A 14,886-nucleotide genomic window follows, 5' to 3' on the forward strand; every position below is an offset into this window, starting at 1 on the left:
AGGGTTTTGGGCTCTTAAAGAACGAAGGATTAGGGTTTCTAAAGAATTAGTATTAGGGTTTTGGTCAGCTTAGGGCGAGGATCTTAATTCTATGTAACTACCCTTAGTGGGTAAAAAATGAGGGTTTATATAGACAACTCGATATGAGAATTTAAAAGGATTTCAAGTTTTGAAAATAATATAAACCCTCATTTTTTACCCGCTATGTGGAACAGAGTTTAGAGCTTGTACGCCAAAAATTGTGTTGCAAACAGCTAACAGACTTTGGATGATGTAAATCTTCTCGGATTTTTTATTTTGATGATATGTTCTTTCCACATTTGATCAAAATTACATGGTCTATCGGTTTTTTACATATTTTCTTTTTTAGCAAGAACCTCTATTTTCTGAAGTTTTGGTTTACTGTGGCAGAACTCTTTGGGATCTAGGGAACATCTAGGGATTTTTTAATGGATTGTGGTCTGGATGACTATCACCTATGATGGCACAAAGTATATTAAGCTAGTGTGATCCCAAGGGATTAAATGGTTTATTCTAAGGCTTTTTCCTATACTTTTAGGGGGTCATTTCAATGCCTTAAGATATTGGAATTCAAAGATAATTGTCGATTTGCAATTGGATGTTCACATAACCGTAAAAATAGTTCATCAACTAACATAAAATTTGGATACCCCACTTCCAAGCTTTTCAGGTCCTAAGACACCAACTATCATGTTTAATTAATAGCATTCCACTGCTAGAGGTGCGAGTAGGGGCATACTAAATATATTCTAAGTAATGTCAGTGATGGATCACATGCATGTGTCTCATACATTTCCTGTGCTCTGCCTATGCTCTCTCTCTCTCATAGAAACCAATGATGTAGGCGCGTCTACCATGGTCCTATAGGAGATAGGTGTATATCCACGCCATCAGTCAGAAGACCTATTTAAAAGGATTTTTTTAGAACCCCTTAAGAATTGATTATTCTCAGAAGTAAAAGTTGAAGTTCACCACTTAAATCTCAACCTCTAAAACTTGGAGTGTCTCTATTCAATCTTGAGACAATATTTTCTTTCAAGTGTATAGATGGTCAAATTGGGGAATTTTTTCTCTATTGAGGTCTATCCGTTGAAGAGGTTATATCTCCAAAATTTGAGTCCTGAAATTTGTCCTAGAGAGGGTTTTACCCGAGGAAGTAAATGTACACTATACTCTAGAGGGATTATAGCATCTTTCGGTTTCTCATATTTAACCATTACTTTATTTTCTTCTTTCATCAAGGTGACAAGAATCTCCAATTCTCTCAAAAAATAAGATAAAACTGACTTTTCCAAATACTATAGTTCAAAAGACATTATTTTGAAGGGTATATAAGGTAGCAACTTAACTCGTGAAAGTAAAATTGCAATGTTTTATACCATCCATATTAGTTACAGTGTAGATTCACGTTTCTAAGATATTGTCAAAATGTAGCATGTTTTTTATGATCATACAAAGTCTACACACCATTCAAATAAATTCGATTGTGTAAATTCATGTAACCTTACTTCTATAAGTAAGGATGCATTCTTATATTAACTTTTTCCTATTTTAAAATAATACATAGTATTTTCTATAGCAAAAATACAACATTAAATCTAATTGTCCTTCAATTGGACAATTTAGTCTTTCAAAGTAAATATTCTAGGGGAACTTGATTTGGAATTTTATTTTGAGTTCCAAGATGATTTTTTACTGTTCCTTAAGGATGAGTAAACAAGAAGAGAAAATTTCTAGATAAGGGAAACTGTATTTTGTTGTAATTTCCTTATGATTATAATAAATTTAAGTAATCTTTCAAGAAATTGTTTTTCATATCCTCTTGTACCTCTGTTATTTAGTAAAAATATAGCCAATTTGTATTAAATGAGACTCTCAAATTGTTGCTGCAATCTCTATTCTACCTTCGAACACTATATAATTAGGCAAAGGCACACTACCATTGAAAACAATTGTCAAGTACGGGACTTGAAACCCTGATTTTCGCTAAATGCACTCACCATATGGAACCAAATATGCTGTAGAATATTGACAACCATGTTACCAATAGCACCAAACTCAATGTGGTTCAGGATACTATGCCTTATAAGGCCCTTGAAATATTCACTCTGCAAAATACTTGAAGTGGTCAAGGACTGTTTTCCCCTTGAGTTCCTGGCTAAAAAACCTGTCAAAGAACTCCTCAAATGTGTAACTCCTGTAAATTGCAGGGCTTTCTTTGCTCACTAATTCATTGGCTGGCCCAATTAATGCATCCAGAGAGGGACCATAAAATGTTGGTATTGAAATTCGAGAGGTTCTAGAATTCGTAATCGCACGGTGTTCCACGCTTTTGAACCTCCCATTGCTGATAACCTAAACCATTCACACCAACACATAAAGCTCTCTATTTTTTGTATGGTAAAGCACATGATAGCATAGAACATTAAAGATCTAGAAAGTCAAAGACTGTAAAAGATATAGAAAACTAAAAAGAACCAGTGAAGACATTCGAGTCTCCATAGGGCATACTCCTTTGGGAGGGGGGCGCATAATGTAGTAATGGACATCTACTCCCTCAGCTAGGACACATATTTGGTGGGTTTTCTCAACATGAAGCTTTAGAATCAACTTAAGAAATTAGAATCACTAGATCAGTATTAAAAATAAATAAAAAAATAAAAAAAGTTCTTATACAGTCCAAAATTTGAATGGATTGCGTATACTATGCGCCCGAGGGAGTATACTAGTCCGTCGATCAGATGACCTACTTGAGTATTTTTACAATCTGAATTTTTGGGAACTACCTAAGAATCACCGGATGATTATTTACAAAAGAAACAATTTAAAATTTGAGTTTTCTAATATTTAGATCTCAACCTCTAAATATTGGATGGTTGCTACTCAATCTTGAGATATAATCCTTTTCAAGTGTTTAGAGGGTGCAATTAAAAAATATTTATTGTTGAGGTTAATATATGTGTTAAAGAGGTTATATCTCCAAAATTTGGAGGCCTAGGTTGGGTTTTATATGAGGAAGTAAATGAACAGTATACTTCCGAGGAAGTAGAATATCATTTGGGATTTGAACGATCTCATATCAATCCTAAGAAACTTTCTAAAACTTGCAGTCCTAAAACTTTCGTACGTTTTAATCAAGGGAATGAATCTGCGATATGCTCTTACGGGTGTGCATATAATCTTTTTGAAATATTCAATTGCCAAGTAATAACTATATATAAAATCATATCACCATGACCCTTATATGTCTAATGGAAATAGTTGGAGTGTGTTGTTGTACCGCTCAAAGAAAATCAAAACCATGAGCTGGAAGAACGGCATACCCCAACCGTCCAGGATTAACATCTGATTGTCGAGATGACATTTATTTTCCTACAGTGGACTCTTAGAAATTGTACATGGACTGCTAAAAACATGGACTCATTAATGGCCATTTTTCTATTTTTTGGAAATAAAGATGCTTTTTAAATTGGATCCATGAAGCACGTAAGGTTGTAATATAACAATTTTTTATTCACAGTAGGAATGCCTAGCTAGTCAGAGTGGCAAGGCACCATAACATGACGTCTTGAATTCCAATCCTACTATAAGTAACAGTCCCATTTCTCGTTAAATTACCCCCCAAAAGCAAAAGGTCGTAGTTATTATAAACAATGTGAGCCTAATATTGACTTATGTGAATACTTCGTAACTCCTTGTATAAAATTAACACAATCTGATTAATTCATATACAAAAGAAATTAATGACATTTAGTTAGTACAAAAAATGTGAGACTAGTATTGACATACGTGAACACTTTGAAACTCAATGTTTAAAAAGAGCATATGATTTGTAATATGGGCTGCATTTTAAGTATCATAAGAAGAGCTCAGTTATTATAAAGGTAAAATAGGCTGTATTATAAGAATCATGAGCAGAGCTCAGAATCGTACCTGCAATTGATCGGCTAGATTAACCACCAAAGCATTTTTCTCCGGTTTCACGATGATCCATTTTCCATCTTTGAGCACTTGCAATCCTCCTACTTCATCTTGCAAAAGAACTGTAATGCCATTCGGATCAGAATGGCCAGGCAACCCAAGTGTTAGGTTGGGATCTGGACATGAAGGATAGTAATTTGTCAACAGTGTTTGGTAATGCTTGCCAAATTTCTCATTCAAATAACCAGAATCAAGTCCAAGTCCTTCAGATAATAGAGCCAAGAGCTTTAGTATCAATGCCCTTATCTCAAGAGCATACTTACTAGCTACCTCCCTACAAGAAGAGGTCTCCACTGTGTCAGATAAGCTTCAAAAAAAAAAACCAAAAAGAAGCTAATATGAGACCAGGCCAATATCGGCACTTTGTCGAAATGGATTTGGTCTTGGCTGATTCCCAATTCAAATCGACGATTCCATATCTGAATAGCCGGGTTTCAAATATATATTCATTATGTGCAACAACTAAATGATGAAAACAAAGACAAAGGAAAGAACCTTCAATCGGTATCTCTCTTGAGTTGGGTCTAGAAAGTCTCTAGCAACTAGTTTGTTCGAATGTCACAACTATTAGTATAACATATAGTTATAGAGGCCCTTTGAATGATAATTAATACTGTCAAACTATTTGATTTGAAACTAATATACCCAGTTCAATATCATTTTATAAGTTGATTTGTACATATATTGTTATATATAATATTAAATAATTTATTTTTATTTTTAAAATTTTGTTGTTTTGTGTTATTTATGGCTAAAAACACGTGATATTTAGAAAATTATTTTAAATAAAATAAAAATAACTTTAAAGAAGATAAACTTATATGTAAAATTGCTTATAAGTTTTTCATATAATTTTATAAGAGACATTGTCAAAGAACAGATAATCTATTATCAAGATTCACTTTATTGAAAAAGTACTTCGTCAAAAAAATTCGACCTTTTTGTAATAGAACATTTTAAACCCTCTTCTTAGGTGGTTTTAAGGCTTAAGAGTACTTCAAAACTTGAATATCTTAGTCTTTTAAAATTCATATTGAAAAAATTCAAAGGTTTCTCTACATCAGCAACCCCATGTTTGAGGCCATAAAGAACTTTAAGTGAGAACTTTGGATTTTATAAATCCAAAGTAAGTGCAATTAAACAAAAAAAAAAGAAAAGAAATTAAAGAGCATGAATGTAAGATTTTTTTGATAGCCATAATATAAAGAGATATTTTCATAAATTTCTCTAAAAAAACACAAGCAACAAAAACATCCACATCGAACTCAAATATAAAAGGGAAATTTATCAAAGTATCCATAATTGATGAGTTATTTAACAGTTGAGCACACCTACTATCTCCCTTAGGAGCATAGTTTGCTTCTACTTTGGAGGTTTTTCCAATTTGAAATTTTGGGAACCATTTAAGAATCGGCAAAGGATTATCAAGATAAGTGATAGTACACTTTGCAAGGGCACTTAAAAGAATTTAATGCCATGATTAACAAGTTGATGTCACTAGATGTAAAAATTGACGAAGAAGATAAATAATTATGTTACTTTGTTCTATAATAGAATCACGACATGGATTGATCACAGTGTTTCAAAATACGCTAGGCGGCACCTAGGAGGTTGGGGGGATCCAAGTTGCCCAACGCCTAGGCGGGCACCCAGAACTTGGGCGGCCCAATAGAAAAAAAAAAAGGTTTTCTCTCTCTAAAATAGTCTATAATTAGTTTTAGGTTTCAAATGAACTTAAAACCCACAATTTTATCGCTTTACTATTAAAAAAAGACAAAAAAATACCCTCAAGGAGCTCTATTTCCGCCCCTAGGTGGGCCGCAGGCTTTATGCGGCTGCCTAGGCGGGTTCAGGCAAACGCCCAAGGACTTCCGCCTAGGCGCTGGGCAGTCTACTTTTTGAAACTATGATTGATCATGAATTTCAGTAGTGTAAAATTGCTTGAATTTGATTATGTTTTAGTACTTCTGACAAAGGAGTTTAGGCAAAAGTCTAGTTAGGATTCCTTTGGGAATGTGTTTATAGTACGGGGAAGATCAATGGAGAGAATTATAGGAAGAGATCAGTCAAGATCCAAATCAAGAATGCGTAAGAAAGTGAAGTGTTGGAGATGTGGAAAATTAGGTTATATGAAGAAAGATTGTAAGGGACAAAAAAGAGATCAAGAAGCCCCTAAATCTTATTCTATTGAGAAGCCTAGTTCAAGTGGATCTCAAGAAAATCTAGTTGAAGAAATTGAGCTTTATGAAAATGGGTAAGCTTTGTCTGTGGAGGAGGAAGTTTTGCAGTATTGGCTACTTGATTCAAGTGCATCATTTCACATGACTCCACATAAGAATTAGTTCTATAAATACAAACCATGTGATTGAGGTATTGTTTCATTGAAAAATAATGACTCATGTAAAATAGTAGGAGTTGGAGATGTGAGAATCAAGGTGCTGAATGGAGTCATATGTTCAATCCTAGGTGTCAGGCACGTTCAAGGTCTCAAAAAGAGTATCTTGTCTTTAGGAAAATTTGATAAGAAATATTTCAAATTTGCTGGTGAAAATAGATGTTTGAAAATTTGAAAAGGGGAACTAGTAGTTGCAAAAGGAGAGTTAGCAGACAATTTGTATAGACTTGTTGGTGAAAAGGTTTTGAGAGAGGCTGATATTGCAGAGTTGAACTCCATCATGACATTGCATGCACGTTTAGGTCAAATGAGCGAGCATAAACTCAAGTACTTATCGATAAACACATTCTCCCTGGTTTAAAATATTTTAATTTAGATTTTTACGAGTCATGATTATTTGAAAAACAGAACAAATTGCACTTTACTTTATCCACCACTAAAAGTAATGATATTCTAGAATTGATTCATTCAGAAAATTTAAGGTTTTGGTAGAAAATCAGAAAGGTAAGGACATCAAGTGTCTAAGAACTGATAATGAGGGGGAACTATCCTGGTGAATTTAATAATTTTTGTAGTGAGCATGGTATTGCTAGGAGGATGATAGATCCTAAAATACCTTATCAAACTGGTGTTGCTGATAAGATTAATCGTAACATTATAGAGTGTGTCAAGTGTATGTTGAGTGCTGTCCAGTAAGAGTCGTGTTCTGAGCACAAGCAGTTCATACAATTGGTTTCTTAATTATTAGGTCTCCCAGCTATGTTATTGGCTACAAGAACCAAAAGAGGTTTGGACAGGTAAACTTGTTGATTATTCTTTCCGTCGTGTTTTTTGGTGTGCTGCATATTCTTTTATTCTAAAGGAGAACATAACTAAGTTGAATACAAAATCCAAAAAATGTGTTTTTCTTTTCTTATGCTTGCCTAACAGAGGAGGGTGAATCAAGTTCATGTGAGGTCGATGAAGTCGGTCAATGGAGAGCATCCATGGAAGAAAAGATGGAAGCTATATAAAAAAATAAAACATAGGACCCCAGTTGAATTACCAGAGGAGAGAAAGACAATTGGTAGCAGGTGGGTCTTCAAGAAGAATAAAGTTTCTGATGATATTGTTGAAATGTATAGAGCTCTCGATTGGTTGTGAAAGACTGTGCTCAAATATCAGGTATTAATTTTGATGAGATTTTTTCTTTTGTTGTGTGCATGTCTACTATTAAAGTTGTTTTAGTAATGATTATTATTCTTGATTTTAGATGTGAAAATTGCATTTTTTCATGATGACTTAAAAGAAGAAATTTATATGACCAAACGTAAGAGTTTTGTTAAGGAAGGTAAAGATAATTCGTTTGTAGGCTCAAGAAATCATTATATGGGTTGAAACTGGCATCGCGATATTGGTACAAATGATTTGACACTTTCATATTGAGCTTGAATTTTTATAAATGTAAAGCTCACTATTATACATATTTTCGTGGATATAGTGATGGAAGCTTTATTATCTTGTTGTTATATATCAATGACATAATTATTGCAGAACCAAACAAAAAGAATATTGCAACACTTAAAGCTCTGTTGACTAGAGAATTTGAGATAAATGAATTGAGAGTTATTAATCGAATTCTTAGGATGCGTGTAATACAGACAGGAAAAACAAGAAAACCTGGTTAACTAGAAGAGTTATGTGGAGAGGGTTCTGTAGGGTTTCAATATGCAAAATGTCAAATAAGTTAGTACCTCATTCCTGTGCATATGAATTTTCCTTTAAAATAATATCCGAGCACCAAAGCAGAGAAGACACAGATGTCTCGAGTACCATATTTATCAGCAGTAAGGAGCATCATGTTTGTTATGGTTAGCATTGACATAGCACAACCAATGTGAGCAGATATAAGGTAAATCCTTGTCATTATCATTAGACCACTGTGAAGTGGATCCTTCGATATTTGAAGGAAATTTGCAATGCTGGTAGTTGTTGCAATGGAATGGATTTGAAAGTCACTGATTATGTTGATGCAGATTTTGCAGGTAAGTTGGATAAGAAAAGTCTACTACCAAATATGTTTTTTCTTTGGAAGGTGGTGCAGTTAGTTGGTTATCAAGGTTGCAGTATATGGTGACTTTGTATTCTACAGCGGCTGAATATATATTATTTACTTATGCATCCAAAGAAGCAATTTGCTTAAGCAGGTTACTTGGTGAATTCTTAGTTGGGCAAAAAATATATACCGCTTCATTACGATAACCGGAGTGGCTTGTTTCTAGCAAGGAATCCAATCTTCTATGAAGTGACTAAACATATTGATGTTCAATATCATATTATTTGTGATGTAGTACAAAATGAAAGAATTTTATAGCAAAAAATTCATATTGATGATAATTCAACGGATATATTAAATAAGCCGATTGGGAAGGGGAAGTTCACTTGGTGCAGGACTTCCTTAGAGTTTGTGGTTAATTTGATGATTAGTAACTGGTGGGCAACAATTTTTGGAACAGGCTAGTTAAAATAGAAACATGTCTTCAAGCAATAAAATGTTAATAACATGAAAGCATGTTTCCTATTTTTAGGAAACTTAATTTTTTTTTTTTTATAACTACTTAAATTTTCTATATATATATCGTAATCCTATTTTGTGAGATTTGAAACCATGTAGATATGAGAAAGAGGGTTACAAGATACCCATGGGAAGTGGGAAACCTTTCTAAACTCCTAAAAGATAGGGAGAGAAGATGGGTCACGTGATTGCATATGAGTTTCTTCTTTAAAAAAGTCATGTTTTGTTGAGAGAGAAAACAATGCAAGGAAAAGTAAAGAGAAATGGTTAGTTTTTTTTAGTCATTGGGTTGTTGTTCTAGAGATAGAAAGACTATGCTGGAGAGAGCATGTAATCTCTTGTATTCTTCATTCTTGCATAATATTTTTCTAATTAGGGAAAGAGAACTTTGATGTCCTGTATATGTAGGGAACTTGTTAAAACACATAAATATTTGTCACTATCTTTTCTCTCTTTGTAATATTTTTCTTTCCTTTATGTTTTGAAAACCTTGGTTTTTATCCTCTATAATTTTTTCCCAAAAGTAGAGGCCCAAATGCTCACTTACTTATCTTTCTTTTTTCAAAAAATAAATAAAAATAAAAAATGACCATATTCCGTATGACCAAACAATTTCTAGCCATAAATATAAAGAAATTTATACAATGATACTATTTACTTTTGATACAAAGATGTGTCATTTATCATTGATTTGTGAGATTTGAGATTGGGTAGTTGAGGGTATATCACTGTCTGGTAACAAAGTCCAAAACAACATTTCTTGAGTATTACAATACAATTTCATCTATTGAATTTTACACTCAATAGTTGTGACCTCCTTGTATAAAAAATAAATGATCACACAGTATACAAACCCTAAACATAATCATGGTCCAACCAATGCGGTAGGGGGATGCCGAGGGGCTGGATGCCATTGTACCAAGCCACCTAGCCATGTTGGGTCTACTTTCTTTCATCACCATCTAAGAACTGATTGGACGGTGACGACACATAATCATGGATTTTACATCATCATACGGATTATAGTTAGGGAATGTATAGAATGACATCATTTATCTTTGATACAAGGTGGTCACATTAATCTCGACCATTGGTTGTGAAATTGGGTGGCTGCAATTATTCTATTGACCAAGTTCAAACTTCAAAACAAGTTGACTCGAATTTTGTGACACATCCAAGCTATCAAATTTCACATCAAAATTCTTTAAAGAATTATAACCACGTTGTACCAAAGGTAAATGGGCTTGTTGTATACAATCCCAATTAGTTTATATCATGATGGAGTTTACACCATCATAAAGATCATAGTTATATTATGCCAAATACAAGCACACTATGCAGCCTATAGCTTTCGAACCTACTAGACCATGGGGCGGTCTTCACCTCATTAGGACCAGACACTAATTTGGACTTTTTCTCTCTCTCTAGGACCGCAGACATTTTTGGTTCTTCTCTCTCTAGGGCGAGACCATATAGTTGGGCCACATTTTAGGATTCGAATCTTGACCACTATTTGAGCTTATCTCTCTAGGGCGAAAGCACAAGATTGACTGACTTCTTAGCTATCAAATTTTGATCCGAGTCCAATAGGAATTCAGAAATGGATGAAGTTTCAATAAGGCCTAAGCTTTGTAAAAAAAAAAAAAAGCCTCATCTCAAATCCTCATCTAAAAAGCACTCTAGGCAACCAAAATCTTCATGATGGCTCTAAAATCAATTTTCAACACCGACATTGAAATTTGAAATTCATAAAATGGTACAAATCCTATGTATCTATATACTTATTTTTAGGACAAAATGGATGGTTTAGATAGTTTGTTAATATACACTATTTTTAGTACTTGAAATCCTTTTTTTTTTTTGACAACTGTAATGTTCAAGTTGAGATGATCTATGTAAAGATTTTCCAATGTTTGAATTGAAATTTTCGATGAGCTATATAGTGAAGCTTTACTTATTTTCATAGGGCAGCACTACTATCAAACCACTTTACTTTAGAAAAAAAGTATTCCAAGTGCAAATTATCTAGGGAAAACTATAGGAGAAACCATATATACCCCCAAATCGAACTTTCTAAATATTCTCTAGTATTTTTTATTTTTTATACCACACTAATGATTTGAGTTTATTTTTCACTACTCTGAACACACAAGGTGACTTTTTTGGACCAAAATATCTTCATTTTAATCTACATTTCCAACTCCAACTCTCTCTAACCTGGTTTGACCAAAAATGTGCCAAAACGACACAATTTCAATATAAATCGGTCTGACGTATTTTGTGCCAGACCAGTAGAATCTTAATATCTAAAGCTGGACTGACACATTTTGTGTAGGACCGGCACATTGTCAAAAGCCAATCTGACAAATTTTTGTGCCAAACCGTATCATTTTGAAGATAAAAACTTAATTCGACATATTTTTGTGCCTAACTGGCACAAATTGGGCAACAAACATATATTAAATTGGGGGGTATTTTTGTCCTAAAATACCCTAATTTATGATTTAGAGGGGTAGTTGCAGAAATAAAAAATTTTGGGGTTAGGTAGTGATTCACAAAGTAGGGTCAAGGGAGGCATCCATAATTTTTCCCAAAATTATAGGCACCCCCAAATTTTACTTTCTAGGAATCCCCATTATACAATTCCTACACAACATGTGTTAGACCAGCTTACGTTAAAATTGTGTTGGACTGGCATAGGCCTAGAAAGAGAAAACGCGAAACAAGGGTTAAAATGAGGGTATTATAGTCGAAAAAAAGTTACAATTTTTGTTTTAGGTGGGCGTTAAAAAAACAAAGTTGGGATTAATAGTGTGATATCAAAAGTAATTTTTTTAGGTTTGTTTTGTTTTTAGGAGGGGGGAGAGAGGAGGGGAGGGGGTTGGGAGGGATATCCTTAAAAATTCTAATTTGGTATATTTATCTAACTTAGGGATATCACTTAGGTATTTGATTTATTTTTATTGATATCCCTAGAAATTTGAATTTGGTGGGTAACTATAATTTTCCCAATTATCTAACATCTCATTTAGGTATTTGATTTTATTTTTATGAAAGTGACATGGAAAATATTTATAGAACACGTTAGGGACCTATTGTAAAAGATTGTTTTAGCTCCCAGTTGATCATTTCAACCCACATGTACCAATATAAAAAATTTAACTTCTAAAAATAGTATACCTGGTACATAATGTCTAGATTATCTAATTTTAAGAGTTTCAAGTATGTATAGATAAGCTCCATCTCACTATTCTTGAACCTTTAGATTTCATAGTGCTGCAGCCACAATATGAACGAATATAGGCATACATGACGTTGATTTGTTGCTCTTATTAATAAATCAAAGAAAATATTAAAAAGTTATATATCATTTATTTTCAAGAAAAACAACTCTTAATCACTCACAGCTGTAGCATGTAAAATAATTGAATTTGTAATCACCAAAAAACTTCAATGGTTTAGTTTTGAAAAATTAAAAAAATATATACAAAAAAAAAAAGCTATTTATTTTAATACAAGGAGGTCACAACTATACTTATCCATCAAAATCAACATCTAATTACTATTAGCAATTGTGACCTCCTTATAGCAAAGATATATGGTCTCGTAGCACACAATCTCTCGAAAATTTGAACATAAATACCTGTAATTTTCTGGCTTTTCAGGCCATGAGTCGATGTAATCCTCTAATGGATGGCATGGATGCCTCACAAAATCTCTCCATAACTGAACCTTGCTTTTGTTAAAGTTAAAACTTGTGGAAACTCTAACTTCTGTTTTGGGGTCCTCGGAGTAAAGCTTTGCTCTGTTTTCAATGGGCATCTCAAAGAACTCTTTGGCAACATCCAGCATGCTTTGAATCACATCTTCTGGAACCCCATGGTTAATGATCTAGTCCAACACATTTAATAAAAAGAGCAACATTAACTAATTGTACAAGAGAGAGAGAACAAGCAGGCAGCTGAACCGGAAACGGAACCGAGACATGGCCGGATCCGGGTAACCTGGAACCAATCTGCGTAACCGGTCCTAACCAAGCAGATCTGGACCAGGCTAAAAAGGGTTAATCGGTTTTAGATAAACTCAAAGAAATATAAAGAAATACGAAAAAAATGTTTAACTTTTAATTAAAACAAAATACAAAAAATAGTGAAAAAAGGTAGGGGCATTTTAAACAGGAAAAAATTTATATACAGCCGAAGCTCTAAACAATCAAATTAGAGCACACCTCAAAAATTTCACTAGAAGAGGTTGTTTTGATGCTCAAATATAATCAAATTGATCATCTCGACTTCAAGATGCATAGACATCAAGAAAAAAAGATAGATTTCAAGTTTTAGAAATAGGGCAACTTATAATGTATTTTTGGACCGTCAATTTTATGGATTTCAAGATTTTGAAGAAAAAAGGGATGGATGAAGTTCATGAAAGTCAGACAGTTTGTTTTTTCCTATTAGACGAAAATTAAAATATATTTATGATAATTTTATTTTTTTCTTTGGCATACCTCACTTGACCACCCTAAACGGCCAAAACCGGACACAATCAGCTGCTGGTTCCAGGCAATCCGTACCTTTTTGTTATGGAAGAAATGAGAGAGGGAGAGAGATGACCTGAAAAAATCCATAGTCCTCAGAGGCTTTAGAGATCTGCCGGATAATATTTGATCGACCTAAACCATCAGAAACGCAACTGAGATCGATTATAGGAATGGATTCAGAAGGGGATTCATCGGAAGAGAACTTGGGTCGTTCTTCAAGTGGAAGGATGTACTTTTCTGTCAAATATTTGGAGTTGATACCATTGCTTATGAGTTTCTCTAATCCTTTAGCTACCTCTGCCATGGCCGCCGATGAGAGACAAAATCTGCCCACTGCCCACTTTTCACTGTGCAGGCTCCACTTTTGTGAGCCAACTCAGGAGTCCCACCGTCCATTTATCGAACAAGCATAATATTGTGTTCACAGCCTCCGTTGAAAAGGTCAAACACCTTTAATGGTTTACGCTTTAGACTGAAACATTCTCATCCACTAAAAATGAATTTTGTTTTTCCTTTAAAGATAATATTGATATTAGTATGAAATTTGGGTTTTAATTTCCAAATTTCATTTTCACATGTGGAAATGAATAAAACTAGTGAAAAATGACATGAATAAAACTAATGAAAAATATTATTCAAATGAATTTAAATGTAATTTTATTTTTATTTATAAAAAACAATTACAAAAATTTTTCAAAATGGACTTTTTACGCACTTCACTCTCCATCCAACTTTTCCAATTTCAACTACACGTACAAAAAGTCCTTTTTTTTTCTTACGAAAATGCCATTCCCTCAACAACAAATCATTTTTGGATCCCAATAAAAGAAAAAGCCATACCGCACTTGAACAATGCCGGACTGCTCACTTCAAAATGTCGGACTGCTACTTCAAAATGCCAGATTACCTTCAAAATGTCGGACCGCCATATCAAAATGCTGGATTGCCCCTTCAAAATGCTCCGCCATATCAAAATGCTGGATTGCCCCTTCAAAATGTTGGACCGGAACTTCAAAATAACGAACAGCCCATTCCATCAAAAATAATCACCGGACCGCCACTATGAAACACCGGACCGGCCATTCCAACAAAAATAATCACCGGACCGCCTGCTCCAATGAAAATAATTTGTTATGTGAGAGAATGGTATTTTTGTCCAAAAAAAATGAACTTTTGTATGGGGTATTTGATAGGAAAAATTAGATGATGTAAAGTGCGTAAAAAGTCCATTTTGAAGGGTTTGCAATTTTCCCTTATTTAAATATGCTTTTAATAATTTTTATTTAGTTATGTTTTTAAAAAACCTAAATCTCGAAATTCAGATAAATATTTTAAATCAAATAAAAAATAAAATATAAACTTAATTTTTAGCCAATAAAATAGCTTTGTGAAATC

The 14,886-nt window shown here is 33.6% G+C and overlaps 1 protein-coding gene across 4 annotated transcripts; it reads right to left on the reverse strand.

Annotated features, from left to right (window-relative positions):
- Positions 1 to 1,857: 1,857 nt before the first annotated feature.
- On the reverse strand, positions 1,858 to 13,830 carry LOC105420915 (protein DMR6-LIKE OXYGENASE 1-like). 4 transcript variants are annotated; one of them, XM_011626301.3, is made up of 4 exons: positions 13,565 to 13,830; positions 12,595 to 12,842; positions 3,955 to 4,276; positions 1,858 to 2,376 (listed from the first exon to the last, which is right to left on the reverse strand). In XM_011626301.3, exons 1-4 carry the CDS (start codon positions 13,793 to 13,795, stop codon positions 2,125 to 2,127), a joined length of 1,053 nt encoding a protein of 350 aa, XP_011624603.1. In that variant the 5' UTR covers positions 13,796 to 13,830; the 3' UTR covers positions 1,858 to 2,124. The 4 variants fall into 4 exon arrangements, with proteins under 4 accessions (XP_011624603.1, XP_088728630.1, XP_020526524.1 ...); XM_088872504.1 differs by having other exon boundaries at positions 3,955 to 4,309; XM_020670865.2 differs by having other exon boundaries at positions 13,459 to 13,830.
- Between the last annotated feature and the right edge of the window lie 1,056 nt (positions 13,831 to 14,886).

Source organism: Amborella trichopoda, chromosome 7 (genome assembly GCF_054954075.1).
Source record: "Amborella trichopoda isolate Santa Cruz 75 chromosome 7, AtrichopodaSantaCruz75HAP2 v2.0, whole genome shotgun sequence".
NCBI lineage: Eukaryota > Viridiplantae > Streptophyta > Magnoliopsida > Amborellales > Amborellaceae > Amborella > Amborella trichopoda.